This window comes from Haliaeetus albicilla, chromosome 7 (assembly GCF_947461875.1).
Source record: "Haliaeetus albicilla chromosome 7, bHalAlb1.1, whole genome shotgun sequence".
Classification (NCBI taxonomy): domain Eukaryota; kingdom Metazoa; phylum Chordata; class Aves; order Accipitriformes; family Accipitridae; genus Haliaeetus; species Haliaeetus albicilla.
In genome coordinates this window covers 5,534,328-5,553,489 of record NC_091489.1, presented here as the reverse complement: position 1 = coordinate 5,553,489, position 19,162 = coordinate 5,534,328, and the positions used below count along the sequence as shown (strand labels likewise).

General features: G+C 51.7%; 3 protein-coding genes and 1 long non-coding RNA gene across 5 annotated transcripts in view; 1 reads left to right on the top strand and 3 right to left on the bottom strand.

Annotated features, from left to right (window-relative positions):
- Positions 1-50: 50 nt before the first annotated feature.
- On the top strand, positions 51-914 carry LOC138686011 (uncharacterized). Its single transcript, XR_011325339.1, has 2 exons — positions 51-274; positions 772-914. It is a non-coding gene; the product is annotated as an uncharacterized lncRNA (long non-coding RNA).
- Positions 142-3,277, bottom strand: LOC104318771 (somatotropin). Its single transcript, XM_009920173.2, has 4 exons — positions 3,173-3,277; positions 2,341-2,457; positions 1,785-1,946; positions 142-424 (listed from the first exon to the last, which is right to left on the bottom strand). The coding sequence occupies exons 1-4, from the start codon at positions 3,254-3,256 to the stop codon at positions 224-226; spliced, it is 564 nt and encodes a 187-aa protein (XP_009918475.2). The 5' UTR covers positions 3,257-3,277; the 3' UTR covers positions 142-223.
- A 3,451-nt stretch (positions 3,278-6,728) lies between these two features.
- Positions 6,729-13,781, bottom strand: CD79B (CD79b molecule). Its single transcript, XM_069786740.1, has 6 exons — positions 13,583-13,781; positions 11,548-11,589; positions 10,389-10,700; positions 9,738-9,856; positions 9,392-9,433; positions 6,729-9,060 (listed from the first exon to the last, which is right to left on the bottom strand). Exons 1-6 carry the CDS (start codon positions 13,647-13,649, stop codon positions 8,962-8,964), a joined length of 681 nt encoding a protein of 226 aa, XP_069642841.1. The 5' UTR covers positions 13,650-13,781; the 3' UTR covers positions 6,729-8,961.
- Positions 13,782-16,142: 2,361 nt separating this feature from the next.
- SCN4A (sodium voltage-gated channel alpha subunit 4) overlaps positions 16,143-19,162 on the bottom strand; it is a 44,636-nt gene continuing 41,616 nt past the window's right edge. For both annotated transcript variants that reach the window (XM_069786738.1, XM_069786737.1), the window contains one exon: positions 16,143-19,140. In XM_069786738.1, the coding sequence (XP_069642839.1) occupies positions 17,948-19,140 (1,193 nt within the window). In that variant the 3' untranslated portion in view covers positions 16,143-17,947. The remainder of the gene's footprint in view (positions 19,141-19,162) is intronic.

Sequence of the window (19,162 nt, the reverse complement as noted above, 5' to 3'; positions counted from 1 at the left end):
CCCCGGCCCGCCCTCCCGCCTCAGCCACGAGTGTGAGGGAAAAGCCCCCTCGAAATTCACCCCCCCCAGCCCCAAATCCACCCTCTCCCAGCGGCGGCCCGTCCCCGCAGCCCCCCCCGCCCCCGACAGCCAGAGACGTGCGAGCAGGTAGCGGGTTTATTCTCCAATATTCGTTACAAGGAGCCGCCGAGGGACCGGGGCAGGTGGGGAACCATCCCCGACATCAAACGGTGCAGTTTCCCTCGCCGTAGCGCCGGCACTTCATCACCTTCAGGTAGGTCTCCACCTTGTGCAGGTCCTTCTTGAAGCAGGAGAGCAAGCCGTAGTTCTTCAGCAGGGCGTCCTCGTTGCGCAGGTGGATGTCGAATTTGTCGTAGGTGGGTTTGAGGATCTGGGGACCCCGTGGGCTCCGGTCCTCCAGCTCCTGTGAGAGGATGGAGAGGTGCTGGGGGTCTGGGGACGAGCATCCTCCAAGGGGCCCATTGCCAAGGCTCCCGGCTAGCTTTAGAGGAGGTTGGCAGTCCCCCCCTTGATCACATTTCAAACGGACTTTTGAGTTGATGTGTTTACAGGAAGGGTAATTCTGCAGGGGTGATGCTGCACTAATTGCTACCAGTGAGAAGGGAACTGGGCACAAGGCTGCAGGGAGGGAGGAGTGTGTCTTCGGGGGTCTTAAAATAAGCAGAAAGTTGCAGGGTCTCTCTGTAGCTACTCTAGCCAAGGAGACGGGGAAACAGGCAAATAATTCTCTCTTTTCTCCCATTTTCCCAGTGGGCAAAGCTCTAACTCAGACCCAAGCCACATGCATCTGGAGCTGAGAGATCTGCAGCCTGCCACTCCTCCTGCCCTGCTTCACTGACCAGCTGGCACAGTAAACAGGACACTAAACAGGGTCATAAATGGGTGAAGTGTGATTATTTGTCTAGTTTCTGAGTACTGCTTCCCAATGCCCAAGCATATATCAAATGGAGAGCAAAATCTGGAAGTGGTGCTGATACATACACCTACTTATTCCAGCTGAAGTGCCAGAACAGAAGATGTCCGTTTACTCTCGGGGCCTGACTTTCAGAGTTATTTAGATGCTAGATGTAAATAATTGTCCAGACTCATTTCTCACAGATATGGGTCTCGGAGCTCTGGCTACCTGGTGATGCTGGCAGATAAACTTGGTTATAGAGTAAGCGTAACTGAAAAGGTGTCCTGGCAGATAAGCAATTTCATTTAAAACAACAAAGCGAAAATTAAGAGTGACCCTTGAAGAAGATCACTCTCCAGCTCTCAGCTGTCTGGGTGCTGCAAGAGAGAAACATCAGAGCCTAGGCTTCCATCTGTACACAGACTTATACAGGTTGCTTTTATAAAACGTCAGGAGTCCTTAAAGCCAGGTTGCAAACCTTGCAAAATTTAGTCCACTTTAAAGTATTTTGCATGGAGATGTAGCAAACATTATACTCCTGTTTGTACAGCAGATTTAAGCAACTGAGTATTCTTTGGTGCTGGATTTGGAAAGAGTTTGGGTCTGTACTGCTATCTGAGTGGTTATGGCAGTGCTGTTAACATTTGTTATGTGTTTTCTTATACTGCCCAGTGATGAAACATGTACAATGGGGTGTCATGATCTCATTACCTTAAGGCAAGCAAAGTCCAAAGGATGCCACTGGTCTTCAGAGTGGAGGTGGGGAGATTTCTCATGGTCTTTGGATCTCATGGAAGACCCTGAGAGCTGAGTGCCCTGTATCTAGGGGTTCTCTTATTCTGTAGCCACACTACATGCTGCAACTTACCCTCATCAGAGCTTGGATCCCTTCTTCCAGGTCCTTTAGTTTTTCATACACTCTGTCTGAGGTGCCAAAAACCAGATTATTTGTGAACACCTTGCTTAGGTATTGCACTGGGGTCAGCCAGGACTGGATGAGAACCAGTGAAAACCGAAGGAGCTCCATGTCCTGAAATTAAGAAAAGAAAGGGTCAAAGCTGTACAGGTGAGGTATTTGGTAGAATTACCTGTGTGCCCTGTTCCCTCTGAAGCAGCCTGGAGGTGACCCAGAGATGTGCTACTGCTGCTGCAGCTTCAGCAGATACAAACAAGTTTGCAAGCTGAGGAGCACCACCCAGCCATTTGTCCTGTGCAGGCAATAGTTTTTTCTCATCCTTAGAATGGGAATATGATTCATAGTATAACCCAGAAGAATCTTTGTTCATGCAGGGCTTAAATAGTAAAAAAGGGAGAGGAGGAATGAAGCACTGAAGTGCTCACAGATGGAAGCTCTCTGTTCCTGTAATGAAGTACAGCTGGGCTCTTCAAACAGGTCTGTGCTTGCCCCAGGGGTGGGAACTTACCGATTTCTGCTGGGCATCATCCTTCCCCGTGGGAGCAGGGATGGTTTCAGAGTAACAAAATGCTGCCTGGGAATTTTTGTTGGCATGTCTTTGGTCCTCTGGAATATAGGTGCGTTCCTGTGGAGACATCCCAAATACACTCAGGTCTGTTGCCCATGTACTGGGAGAAGACCACAGACACTTTCCCAAGCTGTCCTGAATGGTTACTCTTTGCAAGAAATACACGTGAGACATGAGGTGTCTCTGTAAAGGGTTGGCAGGTAGGAAGCAGGAGTTCATACGTTGGCACAATAGCTACTGGACCTAAAGGTCTTCCTCTCGCTAAGCCAAGGTGCTAAGGTGAATGCAAAACACACTCGGACTGGGTTCTCCCAAGGAGTAGATGAGCCCCAAGGACAGCTCTTGCCAAAGTGACAGCTCATGCCAGCTCCTGGCAACAGCAGAGACTGGATAGTTTTAAGCATTCAGAATCAGCCAGGGCCAAAGGTGACCGACACAGGAAAGTCTTGCAAAATATCGTGCCATCTCCCACTGCTTTCAGAGCCAGCTTTCTCTTTGAGACAGGTGATCCTGTGCAGTAGGTTTGGATGTGGGCAGCAATGGCCCTGAGGAGGGGACTTTGCAGGATCAGATGTGGGGGCAGAGAGCTGAAAGGAGGAGGCAGGGTCCAGGCTCATGGGGCATAACCTGCCCTGTCCTATTAAGAGCCTTTCATCTCATCAAGAGCTGACAGAGGAGACACCAATAGTTGAAAAGTCTCTGTTTCTAGGAAGTTATACAGTCCTGAAACCATCAGGCTAATGTGGAGATGCCCAGAGGCCACGACACTTACGAACTCTTTGTATGTCTCCGCAGCCAGGAGGTGGAGGTGCTGAGCCCTCAGCACAGCATTGGCAAACAGGTTGGAAAGGGGCATGGCCGGGAAGGTGGCAGCTTCCTGTGGCCACTGCAGTCCCAGGGTGATCACAGCAATGAAGAGAGGAGAAAACCATGACCCTACAGCAAAGTGGAGAGGAAAGGTGTTAGCAGTCCTTTAGTGACTCCTGAGGATGGAGGTGGCACCTGGGAATTAATTAATTCCCAGCCTCTTCTGTCGATGCTGGCTAAGGGGTCACCTTCCTTAATGTCTTCTTAGACTCTGTGAGTGAGCTTAGCCCTCCCCCAAATCAAATGAAACCCTGTCCCCTTTCACTAGATGTGCCCTCGGGACTTGTACTGCTCCCAGTGTTATAAGCAGCGTCTTTGTAGCTGAAGAGTCATTGTTGCCCCATGAAAACTAGAGTGTGTCCCTATGTTTTTCCCTAACATGCTCATGTTTTTCTGTAGGCCTTGCCCTCATGAGAAGAGCACAGTGTACGCTTCATTGTGTGAGCAAGCAGGGGATGGTGAGTACCAGGCGAGGGCCTGGGATTACCTCACTTTAGCCTTGGTTTACACCATGCTGCTGATGTGAAACTGGCTGTCTGCCTTCACTAGGACAAGAGCTGATGGCATTACCTGTGCTGTGACCAGCTATTTTTGCTCTCTGGGGCATACCTGTAGAATCTGGTGATGTTTGTCAAGTGTAAAGGTTTTCAACGTTCAACATCTAACTCACACAATGCCCATCTGTGCTTACAGAGACCACAAAGTTAATCTCAGACAAATACCCTTCAGTGGAGGAATGCCTTGGAGCCTGTAGGACTTGGACATACACATTAGACATCATCCTGATACCCGTCGTAAGCTTTGAATATGAGTTTTAATATCCCTGCCAACATTTATGTTAATAATAACTATTATAACTGTGGCTTGACCTTGTTCTTCATGTTCTCCACCCTCTCCTTGCCCAGCTGAGGCTAAAGACTACCTAAGTTAATTCATGGATTAAAGTCACACTGTAAGGAGAGGTATTTCTTCTTCATTGATTTATAAGTTGACACGTTTTAATTTAGGGCTGGCACTGAGTGTGTATAGCCCACCACAGTACTGCCCCGTCATCATTTCCCATCACCCTAAGCATGCACAGCCCTGGCAATCCATTAAAACTGAAATAAAGAAAAGTACCTGGAGCCATTTCTGCCTGGTGAGTTGCTCAGGTGTTGCTTGACAATGAATGTTTCCTCCTTTCATCTAGGCTGGTAAAGGTAACTGTTGAGCCACCCCTTATATAGCAGGGTGTCTGTTTAAAATGTATATATGTGTTCATGATCACAACAACATCTCTGTATCTTCTCTGTGCATAAATGCACAAGTGTTCACAATGGTGCTACCTAATTGTAGTCATTTATACATAGATGTAAAGGTTGGGGAGGTTGTTTGCCTAGGGATGAAACCAGTGCTGAATGATTTTGCCATATTCTGCTGTTTATTGCAAATAAAATTTTCTTGATCATTGGAAGACCCATCCTAAATCAGATCAGTGCTTTTACACAGTGGAACTTGCCATGTCCACCTGATTATTCTGCCTGGCTCTGAGCCTTGGCCCACAGTTAACTGGGCTGACTGGCCAGTTTGGTAGACTTCTGACTTAAAGCAAGTGAGATGTTTTCCCCTTTATTGTTAGCAGGGATAGAGCTGGATGGATGTTGTCAGATGAATCCTATTTCAGCCAAGTAATTTCTACCAAAATTTCAAAAGTTCAGCAAATAGTTTTGGTGAGCTGGTTTGCCATAGGTGTGACAAAGAGCTGTCATACCCAGGTGCTTGTTCAGGTACCACCCTGCCCGCTGCAAATCCAGATGCCAGAGCTCTGGGAGGTTTCTCACATCCTCAGCTGGACAAGGCTATGAGAAGATCTGGTTATGAGCATGTGCTTGCTCTTGCCTGAGATGCAAACATGAAATATCTGGATTAAGCAGAGGGCTGGTGTGGAAAGGAGCAAGAGAAGATGGGGAAGAGGAGAGGTCACAGCACATCTATCCCTGCTTTTGAGCAAAACAAGACAGAACCTGGGATGCCCAACTCCAGGAGGGTCTTAAAAGACTTTTACTCCCCATAAGGCACCAATTGCCCCAAACCACCCTGTTTTGGCCCTTTGTCTGGGGATCAAGGACTGCTTCCTGGTTAGGAGTGGTGATTTGGCTCCCCCGGGCCCTGGGTTTGCTGTGCCCCTCTGGCATAGGTTCAATTTCCCAGAGGCAGCATCCTCACCAGGGCGGCTGGAGCAGAGGGTGCGAGAGCTCATTAATAAACAAGGCAGGGAGAGCGCGGTTTGTTCCGAGAAGCCCCTGGGTGTTTGCTCACTGGAGATGTGGTGGTGTCGCAAAGTAAATGTCAGTCCCTAGAGAAGAGGGAACAGTGGGTCCTGCAGCTATCAGGTATCCCGTCACCCAATAGCCAGCAACATCTGGGTGTGTTTTTCTACTCCGGATTGTGTTTAAATACGTCAATATTTGTCAGAGATGAGCAGAGCAGCGGGCACCCCAGCCCAGCACAGGCTCTGCTGCCTGTTAATGATGATGCTCGACCACAGCAGCTAAATTGGTACAGCATCTTGCACCCGAGTCCTGCCCATCTGCCTCTCCAGGTCTGTAAGTAAAAACATGGTGCAAAAATCAACATTTTTTATGTTGCAGCCAAGCACAGAGATGCCAGGATGATCCAGACTGTGTGGTGCCCCTGAGGCTTGGTTTGTCCCCGATCATCTCTGGGCATTAAATGAGGCAGAAGCTTCGTGGAGAAGGCAGTGCGTGACTCTGAAATGCTGGGCTGGGCAAACACATGCCACTGGCAGAATTACGTTGCATAAGCAGCTCTCAAATAGCAGCTTGGCATTTTTCTGGCTTTCAAATGCCTGCATTTGCGACCCAAAGTAGCATCTCATAAAGCAGCATGACACTGTAATTTCCAAGTTTCTTTTCTGTTTTTCAAAGAGAAAACCCCCTCAGTTCTTTTCAGGGTGGTCCCATGTCTACCCGCCTTGCCCTGAGCATCACCAGCAGCATCTGAACAAGTGAAGCAACTTTCTTTGCAGGCGTGCGCACTCCTTGGGTCCTCCTGACCCCCCAGCCTGGGGTGGTTGTGTGGAGAGGACCTTCCCAGGCTGGTGGATGAGCTGCAACCAGTGAATCCTGACCGAGGAGCCAGCTGCTGGCCCACAGCCCAGGCTCTGCACTTCAGTGGGCAACGACATGGTTGACAGAGGTTTTAAGTGATGGTTGACTACCTCTGCTAGCTCACAACTCAGAAGGTAAATATTCCTTTTCAGGTTGAATTGATGGGTTTTATTTACTAGAACTGCTCAGCTTCACCGAACCCATTTCTAAAGATGAGGCTGAGGATGTCCAGGACTGCAACCAGTCTGTCTGCCTGGCTGTCCTGCTGATGGTAGGGATACAAATCAGGTCAAAATACAGAGCCTGGACTGTATATACTGAAATATATTTATTTACATTAAATGCATTTTAAATACAAACCTATCTCAATATAAAATTAAAACAAACCCTATCTCTAGGCTCCCTAGAAACCAGTCTAAGCATTTAAAATAAAACACTAACACTACAGAATTATTTATTTGCTTCTGGCATTTTAAAGGAAGCCAAAGCCCTGGGCTAAGATGGTGACCAAGTGGCAGAGCGGAACTGGGGTTGCTGAAACTGCTTTTGACATCGGTGGCTTCCTCTCCAGGTGCAAACAGCAGATTCTCCTTATTTTTGTATGATTCAGTTAAGTCGGTTGAGCAAGTTGTTTATGCAGAGCTGAGAAAGCAGTTGGGAACTGGGAAGGCCAGAAAACTTGCCTTCCTCTTCCATTTCTTAACTGAAAACAAGGGATGGAGGAAGGAGCTTTGCTAGTCCTACAATCTTGGCCGACGTGGAAACCAGGAACAGCCAGTTCACTTCTCTCACTCTGAATGTTCCTTTCTTTAATTAATCAGTTTTGTAAGTAAAACACGTTTAAGTAACATTTATATACATGCACATGCAACTAATTTGGGATAGTTTTATTTAACTGGTAAAAATCAACGTTAAAATGCTGGTTTTGTGCTATTTAGATGGAATACCAGTTTTCCATGAAGGTGGTTTACTACTAAACAAGAACCATCCTGTTCCCTGCTGGAAAGCCCTGTTTGCTCATGATTTTACCCTCCCTTTTCTGCTGGCTGTTTTGGGAAGCAGTGGGAAGTCCCGTCTGGGACTTTGGGAAGTCCCGTCTTCCTCTCCTCAGGGCCCGAAATGTCATGAGCCACAGGGGCAGAGGGGCCCTGGGCTCTCTGAGGGGGGGACAGACTTTTCAGCCCCACAGTCCTCGTCACCCTCTTGTCCTGCCTCATCCAGACAAACCCAACGAACTGTTCTAGCCGTGCCTCTCTGGACCCCCTGAGCCCTGGTGTTGGGTGCCCAGCCAGCCCTGAGACCCATCACCCACACAGCTGCTGCTGCTGCGCCAAGATAGTTTTTATTAACAAAACCAATTAGCGCCGCTCTGCTCCTCTCCAGATGTTTTTCAGCTTCTCTTGCGAGACCAGATGTAGCCGGGAGCGGAGCTCCTGGCCCTGGGCCCTGTTCTCCTGCTTCGGATCCTGGCGATGGTCTCTGTCTGTCATCCCCAGTTGGCGTCTTGGGACCACGGACATCCCCCGTGCGTGCTCAGCGAGAGCTTCCAGGAGAGCCCCTTGGCTGCTCCCGGCTTTATATCCCTGCCTGCGCTCGGGGCCCTGATGAGGTGAAGTTTGGTTTCTAGCTAAGCTGGAGCCATAAAAAGCTGCTCCTTATTCCCAGGGCATCCCACCAACACTGGCACCAGGGTTATGGGACACCCTTGGACCAGGCACGGCAGGGTGGAGCAGGATGTGAATTTACCCATTATCTTTATTAGGACTTGAAAAAGCAGTTGGACATTTGTGTCCCACAATTTACATCTTCCCCATGGCTTCTGAGGTCGGACGCATCCCTCACCATGGGGATGTCTTCGTGACACGGGCCAGCTCTTGCCTGGAGAGGAGCAAGACTTGCACAAGACCCCCTGGGTGACAGCTGTCTCCCTAGCTTTTCCTGTAGTCTTTGGGGAGAAAGAGGTGCTTTTGGAGGATCCTCCATCTCAGACAACTGCCAGCTTGGCCTGCTGGACATGTCCATGGCTTGAGAGCTAAACAGTGGACTAAAATCCACTTCTCATAACACCCACATGGTGCTGCTCACCTCAGCTCCTCTGCCAGGGCTGCAGCGGGGTCTCGCAGCCCAGGAGGGTCCTTGCAGCGTGGAGAGTGATGATGCCTGGTCCTTTTCTTCCCAGGGATGGTGGGGTTGGAGGAGACCCACCACCCACCCTCGTACTTCCATTGCATTAACCATTCAGGAGCTCAGCGCCGTGGGGTGGGGCTGCCCAGGGTTTGGGGCCGGTTTGCTAGTGGGGGGACTGCAGGTGGCTCCTAATTTCTACATAGGCTTTAGGGATTCATCAGCGGGGCAGTGAGAGCGACAGCCAGGGCAGGGCAGCCTTGGTGGGCACAGCCCGGATGCGGCAAAGCGAGTACCCAAGGGCAGCAGGACCTGAGCTCCGTGCAAGGCTGCTGGAGGTGGTTTGCAGTCCGAGATCGCAGCCCGGAATCCAGGTGTCCATCAGAGCCATGGTCCAGTGCAGGAGCCGGGAGCCCATCCCCTCGGGTGCGGGCAGGGAGCCGTGCCACCGGTGCTGGTCTCACTCTTCGCCTGGGTGCTCCCCAACTGTCCACTTGGCCTTCACGTCCCGGAAAGGAGTGATGTCCTCGTAGGTGGCCATCTGCTCCACCTCCAGGCCCTGCGCCAAGAAGGAGGAGGTTGAGACACGGAAGGGGGACCATGGTTCCATCCACGGTGCATCCCGCCTTGGGAATCCCAAGTGGGGACCCATCTCCAGGCTATTCCCCCAGAGATTGGGGCAGCTTCTGAGAGGGGAGGAGATGGCGATAGATGGCTGGATGTGCTCAGAGCTTGGCTCAGTGCTTGCAAAAGGCACTTGGGAGGAAGATGCCCTGATGCACCCTGCAAGGGGTGGTGGTACCTAGCAGACACCCAGCAAGGGCACAACTGGCTATTTCAAGGCTCAGGTTGATATTATAGAGGTACTTCTGTAATTAGTGAAGCATTACCTCATAGGTGTGGTCCTCCTCTGGGCTTTCCTTGCCTTCACCCTGTGGAAAGGAGAGTCACAGGCTGGGTGTCAGCAGCCACCAGGATCCCCCATCCTGTGTCCCCGGACTCATCCCACTAGGCCAGGTCCCACCGCTTCCACAGGCAAATCCACACAGTCTCACATACCATTTTAGATGCTTATTTTCCCAGTTCAACTAGCCACGCCCTCATGCAACAGCCCCAAACCCAGTGCCTGCCCGTCCCCATCCCTAGCAGTGTCCTGCCCAGGATGCAGGACACTGCTGTGAGCACCACAGCGACGAAGCTGGGGACATCCCCACTGCTGGAGATGCTGTCACTTACTTTGTCTAGGAAGAGGAGCATGGGGATGCTGATGAAGATGACAAGCAGGATGGACTGGATGATGATGATGGTGTCTTTCAGGGTGTTCCTGCTCTGGATCTGCTGGATGCTACTGTGACCTGGGGGCAGCAGCACAGGGAGAGCCCCAAGTCCCACCTCTGTGCCAGGCTCCCGGGGAACAGGGACAAGCTCGGCATGGCCGCAGGTTTGTGTATCAGGAAAATTGGATTGGGGGGACAAGGGTGACATGCCCTCGCCCTTGAGAGAGACCAGAGCATTGCAAACTGCCCCCCAGGGTTGGCATCGGGGACCAGCTCTGGGATGAGACACCTTGGGCAGGACCCACCACTAGTCAGGACCAGGAAAAATCTGATTTATTAGGGGAATGCAGTCCCTGAGGTGTGTTTTTGTAGGATGGACATGCCAGGGCAAACTGGGGGAGGTTGTCCTGCTGCTTGGTGGCTGGCAATAAGCAAAGAAACCTCTGTAGTGCTATGGAACATCTACAGTTGTGTTTGAAGGGGTCCCACCAGCATGGGGAAAGGCAGGTAAATAGGAGCACGATGTGGGGTTCATATGGAGGGGGAAAGGGTGTGAGAAGGAGAAAGAGCATTTCCTGGGGTGCACAGAGGATGGGGAGGTCCCACTCACCCATGACCCTGAGCTCTGTTGCGCACAAGTGCGGCTGCTTCTTCTCCGCCGTGAGGTTCTTGCTGTCACACACATAGATGCCGTTGTCCTCATAGGTGATCCTGAAGATGGTGAAGTTGATGAGGTTGTCTTTCCTCTCGATGCTGTAGCGGGAGGTGCTGTGATCCAGCCCATAGAGGTCATCACTGTCCTCTGCTGTTTTGTACCACTGCATGTTATGGGGCTCCTGGGAGTAGCAGATGAAGTGGACGGGCATGTTCTTCTTGGCCGCCACGTAGCGTGGGTGCTGCTGTGCCACAGGGCACCCGCCGCCTGCCAGGGGACGAGGGTGGTCGTGATGAGCAAGGACGCAGCACCCGGAGAGCATTGGAAAAAAAGCTGCTCCCATGAGACCCTCCCCAGCATCTCCCAAATCAAGAGCTTCCCATTTTCATGGATTATACTGCTTTTGAGCATTCAGTTTTGTTTTGGTGAATCATCATCCTCTGGGGGTAGACATCAGAGAATTTTGGTGAAAACATGCTTTTAGTGGAAACTCAAATTTTCTGTGGGAATGGCTTCACTCAAATACTTTTTTGCTGCTCCCACCCCACTTCTTTATGTACATCTTGTTAGTCCCAGCTCCAAAATTACAGCCTGTGCTGGCACGCACCACGGAGCCTTTGCTAGGACAGACCCATCTCCCCAGATGGCTTCTCTTGTGCTTCCGTATTTTTTGCATTTTGCTGTATTTTGTATTTTTGCCTGTGTTTTGGTCCCAGAGCCGGTGAGGTTGAGGGTTCGTCTGGGTTGCAGAGTTCATGCTTAATACCCCGTGGGTGGAAATGGCACAAGCACTGTGTGCTTGAGCCCAGTACTGGGTCCCAAGGCACAGCTTGTTCATGCAATGTGCTCTGCAAATGCAGAGGAAAACCATGTGTGTGCTTAGGAAAGATAACATGGATCCGGCTTTGCAGAGGGAGAGGGAAGGTGCAGGGCTGGGGTAATGCCATGGAGGAGGTCACAGCCTGGGAATTGCCTTTGTGATGGAGAAGGCCTGTGAGTGATGGGACATCTCCAGCTCTGCAGGGGACTGGTACCTCTGTGGCATAGCCAGCGGGGATGGGAGGGACCCTGGGGACATGTGTAGGGAAAGACCCCAATGTGTCTGAGAGGTTACCTGTGCTGCTCCTGGTGCTGTTCCTGTCTGCTGAGATCCCACCTGCAAGACAGGAGAAGGGCCCTGAGATAGCGGCCAAGAACCCATGTAGGACAAGCCCATGTAGGATGTCCCACATGGGATGGCATGTACCGTGGGTCCTTTGTGCCCACTCCATATGGGACAGAGTGCTTGGGAGCATCAACCAGAGCCCCACTCGGAGGATGTGGGGCAGCACGGATTTGTGTACAAACACTTCTATTTCCATCCCATCTCCTTAATCTTCTCTGAGTTGCTTTCTGGTTGACATCCTGGGGAAACCTGCCTTTGCTATTAATATCCCCCTAGGCTGGCACCTCTCAGAAAGGGTCCAGACAGACTCATATCTCTTTATTTACACTTTCCATTTTCTGAATCAACCAGAAACCCTTTCCCTGCCGGGTCTTCCTTGGGCGTGGAGACCCATGATGGCCAGGGGGGTTCTCAGACCCCGGAACAATGCAGCCCCCCTGGAACAAGGTCTGGATGGAGCTGTGGGACCTGCGATACCGTGCAGGAAGCAGGGTGCGTGTGGGGGGACCCCAGCACCCATGGGTGCCCCTGCCCACAACTCCAGTGCCCCTGTGCCTCGGTTCCTCTTGCTGCAGCTGGGCAGGAAGCACCAGCCCTGTTTACTGCACCGCTTCAGTGCCCGGCTCCATCCGCCTGATGAATACTCACCAAACCCCACCGTGGGGAAGCTGGCATGGAGGCGGGGGGGCTGCACCCCCTCCTAGCATACTGGGGCAGCTGCAAAACTCCCCCCAGAAGAAGGAAGGTTCTGAGTTTTGCCCTGAGCCTTACCAACCTCCCGCAGACCTTCCTGCCCTGAACAACAGCCTGGCAGGGAGCTGCTGGCTCAGCCGTGGGCTCCCCTCCCTGCCCCAGAGCCTTTTCCAGGTCTGTGCTGCCCTGTTCACCTCCAGCACCTACATCTCTGCAGGCAAACTCTCCCCTCCAGCCTCATTTCATTTTTTTCTGAGATGGGGAGAGGTGCCTCATCCAGGCTGTGCGTTGGGTACGTGTCCCTGCCACCTTCGGTCCTGCTGGCCAGCCGGGACACAGGGCTTTGCTCTCCATGTTTTGTTGGTGTTTCTAAATGAAGACCAGGCTGGTTGCTCACCCTGAAAGCCCTCAACACCCCTCAAAGCCAAGATTTCTATTGCAACCACGGGTGGGCTGAGCTTTCCCTGTCCTCCCTTGAAGCCTCTCTTCAAGCTGGGATGAAACCCTGCAACCTTGAATCCATGCTGGCCTTGGAAGGCCACCCAACAGAAACCCTTTAAACATCCTTTCTCCTAAGGGCACAAGCTTCCCCACTTGAGGGTAGGATCTGCTGCAGGTTTTTGTGGGTGTCCCTGCACCAAGCAAGAAGGGTTGGAAGGGGACAGGAGCCTGTGTCCTGGGTTTAGCTGCTGCTTCTCCATGGTGATGCAAAGGGGAACAGCACAGGGATGTTCATGCAGGGCCCACAAATCACCCCCAAAAGCCTTTTTCCCTCCCATTTCTGCTCTGATCCCAGGCACTGAACCCCATGGAGCAAAGGGACATGGCTTGGCCATAGCCTCAGCAACGTTCCAGCCCCATCCTCAGGCCTCTGAGAGCAATAAATGGTAAAAAAACCCCCAACAACCTTTTCTTTCCTGCCACCTGCAACCACAGCCGAGCAGGCTCTGCACCCATTAGGCATCGGGCTCCTGCCAAAGCCAGCCAGCTGCCCAAGAAAGTGTTCCATCTCTGCACCCCTCCCTGCACCCCAATGGGAAGCAAAACCCAAAACCCGAGGCAGGCGTCGAGCCGCGAGCCCTTGCGGGTCCACCCTGGCTCTACTGTGCCCAGGGCTGGCTTCCTGCACAAAGCAGGACTGAGAGTGGCGATTGCAAAGCTTAAAACTAATGCATTTAAAGCCAGACCTCGGTGAAGTCCCTCATTGCAGTAACCAAGGGACGCACGCTGGTGCATTGCCTGGGTGCACGTTTCTTTGTTCTGAAATGCAAAGCCCGTGTTTGATGCCTACCTGTGACCAGAGCCATCAGCCAGAGGTTCACCTGGAGCACCCAGAGCCTCGTGCAAAAATCAGCCATCTTTCACTGCAAATGGCAGGGAAACATCCAGTCACCGGCCCTTGCTTCTGCAAAACACAGCGGCTGCTCCGACTGGCTTGGCCTCCGTACCTAAAAATGGCAAAGCTGCTGCTACGCGAGACGGCCCCTTTCCTGCTCATGTAAATCCTCCTCGATGGGGACTTTCCCCTCAGGGCCGGTTTTGAATGCAGCGCAGACGCTGGGGTGGCTGGTGCCTGCGCCCTGGGCACCATCCAGCCTCGTGTCACCAGGCTGTGCTCGTCATGGTGGTGTTATTTGATGGAGGTGGCCACAACTGGTGTGGGTCCACACCAGAACTGGAGATGAGCCCATCTGCAAAGCACCTGGTGATGCAAAACCTTGGCTGAGCACAGGGGATGTGCCCAGGGAGCAGGATTCGACCGCTGCATCCCCAGGGGGGTAGAGGATGGGGGTTACCCCCAGGGTTGCACCCCAGCTCCACAGCAGCTTGGGCAGATCCCCCCCCAGTTTAGCCCTGCAGGTGATGGGCAGGGGCTGATGCTGGCCGAGTTGGAAGAGTCAGAGCAGGAATGGTGTGGGAAGAGGGGATGGTTGTGGGGTTTCTCCTTCTCCCTGCTCATTGTGGGGTGCAATGGGATCGGTCCCCCAGGTCCTGTCCCCAGCATCCCAGAGAGTGCCTGCAGCTGCCCTTCCAGGAAAGGGTGAAATCTAGAAGAGAGATGGCCAAACCAAGGTCTTGCCTCCTTTGGTGCCAACGCCTGCCCCTTCTCCACCCCATTTGCCATAACCGAGACCCTTCTCCATGAGTCCTTTGGAGACAACCGTTCCCTGGGGAAGTACAACCTGGGACCCCAGGGTGAGCTCTGTTCCCCTTTGCTCTGACACAGAAATATGTTTTCCCTCCATGCTGTGCCCTCCGGCTGCTGCTTACCGGCTGTGGGCAAGCACTGAACTGTAACTCCATGTGAAAAACACCTTTGGGTACTTTTGCCAGCCGTGTTAGTCCCCAGAGCCCGGGTGTCTCTGCCTGGGGCCTCCCCAGACCTTTACCTTCTGCAGGTTTGGTGGTTTTTTACCGGTTCTGAGCATCCGGTGGCTGCTGGGAACTAGCTGGCGTCTCACCTTGTATATGAGGGGACATGAAGCAAGAGGAGAAATAAAGGTTTCTCGAGAAAGGCTGGCCCCAGGAAGGAAAGAGACATGATGGGAGAGGTGCCTTCTCCTGGTAGAGGAGGCAGGTCATGCCGTACACGGTGCTGTATGTTGGGGCTGTGCTGCTGAGTCCCTGCTGCCATCACCTCTGGTCTCGCTGGAAAAGCACAGCCCGGCTGTGACATCCTGGCAAGACAAAAGTGATGGGGGATGCCCAAGTGCTCAGCAGGCACTGGAGGGATTTTTGTCAAGCCCTGGTGTTGGAGATAGGAGCTGTGATGTGCGAGGCAGGGATGCTGGAGGTGCCTGGGAAAGCCCTGTAAGGCAAAATGAGGAGCGGGGCACAAACTAAAGAGTTTGCCATGACAGTGGCTAAATGACCCTGCTGCACTGCCTGCAGGCTCCTTGGCATCCGTGAACAGGCACAGACCTAGTCCAGAGGGGCTCAATCTCCCCTTGAAGTCCCCTGTGCTGCAGTACCTGGTGGCATGAGATGTAGGGAGACCCGATGGTCTCACAGGGAGGGTCCCATGTCCCCGTGTCTCTTTCTCTGGGCCACCCTGGCTCCCCAGCCCGTGGCCGGACCATGCCCTGTGGGTAGAGCAGAGCCGCTGCCAGGTAGCTGCACCCTTCCCCAGCCCATTCCTATTCATCAGGGCTTGGGTTTCACCACTGTCCTTTCCCCTGCCATGGGACAACAGGGATGGTGGGTTGTGCCACCTCCTCCCTCCAGCCCCCTGCCCGCGCGGTACCGCGATGCTCTCAACTTGAATTACGCCAGCCCTGGGACGAGCTGTTCCAGTGAGAGAGAAAACACAGTGGCGAGGCCGTGCCGTGGCTCTCAGGGACGTCAGCAGGTCCCAGAGGCAACTCCTCCTCCAGCTGCACATTGACGCAGAAACCTCCTTCACCCACCGCTGCCTTCTCCCCATGATGCTGAACTGCTCCCACGTGGCTGGTGGGGCAGGTTTGGCCCTACAGAACTTGGCGTGGGGCAGCTCGTGGGGGTCTGCACCTCCTCCAAGCCCACCTCTCTCCTTGGTTGAACCTGCAACAGCATCTCCTACAGCTCCTAGAGTCAGGGCTCATTGCTGTGAGGCACCAAGGGCTCCAGGGGACTTGTTCGTGAGCGGAGCAGAAGCTCTGGGGTCTGGGCTGGGTTGGAGGTGCCAGGGGGAGGCAGCCCAGGGGGTCTCTTGTGCAGGATGGGACCACCAGGTCCTGCTGAGGATGGCAGGTCCATCCAAGGCCATGCACAGGGGCTCCCCATATCTGCCCTGGAGCAAAGGGAGGGGGCATTTACGCCTCCCAGGGGCAGGGAAAACATTTTTCCCCTCTAACACACACCAACGTGCTTGGTATCGTAATAATAGACCATTTACAGTTATTTATTTTAAGAAAGGTACAAAGAAAAATGGCTTTAGCTCACACAAATCTTGCTCTTTGGCATTTTTCCCATTACCGACGACACATACGTACAAGCAGCATTGATTGTGAACCACAATCCGGGCTGGAAACCGCCGTGCCATGGATGCTTCCCACGCAAAAGCCATTTAAAGCAGCTCAGGCTCCTGTTCCAGGGAGCATCACCCTATGCAACATGGAAATGAAAGCACAATGCTACGAGATGAGCAGAGCGACCCTGGCTCTGCCACCTGGCCAACAGCACGTGGATGCAAGCAAGCTCAGCACCACTCCTGGCCAGCCTGAACATGGGGCATCCGTAACAGCTCAGCGCCAAAATCAGCCCAAGAAAAAAAATATTATTATAATAATACAAAAAGACAGACCATTTGGCTTCAAGAAGCAGCCCTTGTTTTAACTGGAAGAGGTTTTGGTTCATGTTTGTTTTGATCTCAAGAGGCTTTTTTCCCTTTTGAAGGCAGAAGGCGGTCCAGAGATGAACTCAGGGCCTTTTGCACATTTTTCTTGATTTACTTTCCTTTTGCCCACCTGTGTAAAAAGCAGCAAAACCCTTCCCCCCTAGGAAAATACTCCTTTGCTGGGAGATTTCCTGGTGAGGACCTGCCTGGCCCCATCAGGGTCCGCAGGGACCCCAGGATGTGCCACTGGGTCATCTCCAGAGCCCCAGCCAAGGGAAGGGTGCTCTGCCTGAGTATTTTGGGATTTACACTCCAGTGGGAGCATTCATTGCATTAAGGCCCCTGGTGCTCGGTGGACGATGGGATTTAAGGGACCCCGCTGTAGCAGCTCATTGCACGGACTGTTCAAACACCTGCTCTGATCCCCAGGGATGCATCTCGTTAATTAACGCTAACCAAGAGCACTCCAGTGGGACATTTCCTCTTGCTATGGGCTTGAAGAAACCCTTGAGGGTTTTGTTACAGGGACTGGGGATTCTTGGAGGAGGTTTTCCAAACCCTACCTTTGTCTATTGCTTTCCTGCCACAAAATCTGGATGAAATGGGAAAACAGAGAAGAAGCATGACTGTAAATACAGTTTACATTCGTACTGTAGAGACCTGAATGATTTATGATTTCAATGCATATTCAGAGACCTTTAAAACCTGATATTTAACCCTGAGAACATACCTGCAGATGCTTTGTTTTGTCTATGCAAACAAATCTTTAAGACATAATTGCACTTTCTCTGTATATAACAAAAAATAATCCATAAAGCTTATTCAAATATTCAAAAGAAAGGTGCTACTTAAGACATTGGAGATTTTTGTTCACAAAACCTTGCCTTTTCTGTAATTATTCTTAATATTATTTCACTTGGCTCATCTTTCATGGGCTACTTGGCTGCACTCTGGAAGAATAATATACAAGAAAATCTCTTATGTGAAATAACATTAATAAATAATTACTGTAAGTAAAAGGACAGCCATACTCACTTGTTAATGTCTGAAAAACATCGTTACCATGATGAGATCATTTCAAAACTAGAATGTTTCTCTTTCACCAACAATAGATTTCACATTTAATTCTCATAAGAAAAATATTAAACTCTTTGCAAGTGCAATGAGCTGTGAAAACCAGGATCAGTAAGAGATCCTGCTTCCAAAGTTAAGGTGTCTACTTGAAATATCTGAAATTAGCTCAATATCTAAGATCGATTGATCTGTATATGGAAGAGCTCTTGAAAAGGAGATACAAATGAAGTCCTTTCAGGCTGGGTGAGAGACGGAAGCCTCTTTCTGTTATACCAGTGACTCTTTCACAACGCGTTCCTTATCCCATGCTTTTGCTTCACTAGGAGCATCTTGCGTCTCTGAGCTGGGAATGGGCGCAAGACCAAAGGCAGGGGCTGTCTCCACATCTGTCCCAGTGTTCCCATACATCTCGTGCATTTTGGTGGCGATCAGACCTTCCTTCTCGGGTGCGTCCTCTCTCAGGGCATCCTCATCCTTACTGTGCCTGTACATGTAGGACGCCTGCTTCACCGACCGCCTCAGGAGGTACCTCCGGAAAGCCCTCTGGATTCTTGTAGCACAGACTTCCTCGTGTTTCCTTTTCAGAGTGGTGGTGATGGGTTCATAGGAAACCTTTGAGGGGTTTGCGGCCATGAACTTCTCCTCCATGGTGGCCTTCAAGGCATCCATCTCTCCCGAGTCTCCCAGCACTTCCTTAGTCAGGGCAAAGAGGATATCCAGACAGTGGATTTTGTCCCCAGCAACCATTGGCAAATCCATGGTGATTAGCTTGATCTTGTTTGGCTTGGGAATTCTGAGTGGCTCCTGTAAGGTGTCTACAAAGTCAGACAAGGTGCTGTATGCAATGAACTGAGTGGCGTCTGGGTCAAACTTCTCCCAAGTTTCATAAAACATTTCAAAATCATCTTCGCAGAGGGGTTCGCTGCTCTCCTCCGTGGCCACATTGAAGTTCTCCAGGATGATGGCAATGTACATGTTCACCACAATGAGAAAGGAAATGATGATGTAGCTGCAGAAGAAGAAGATGCCGATGGATGGATTGCCACAGTCCCCTTTTACTGAACTGCCAGGGTTTTCGAGGTCAGGGTCGCAGTCAGGGGGAGCACTGTTCAGGATCGGGCTGAGGAGACCATCCCATCCAGCCGACGTGGTGATCTGGAAGAGGCAGATGATGCTGTTCCCAAAAGTTTCGAAGTTGAAGATGTCATCGATCCCCGCCTCCTTCTTTACATAGGCGAAGTTGGACATCCCGAAGATGGAGTAGATGAACATGACGAGGAAAAGCAGGAGGCCAATGTTGAACAGGGCAGGCAGGGACATCATCAGAGCAAAGAGGAGAGTCCGGATGCCTTTTGCCCCTCGGATCAGCCGGAGGACGCGGCCAATCCTTGCCAGCCTGATGACCCTGAAGAGGGTGGGTGATACAAAGTACTTCTCTATAATGTCTGAGAGGACGATACCTGTGGAGGGATGAAGAAGAGG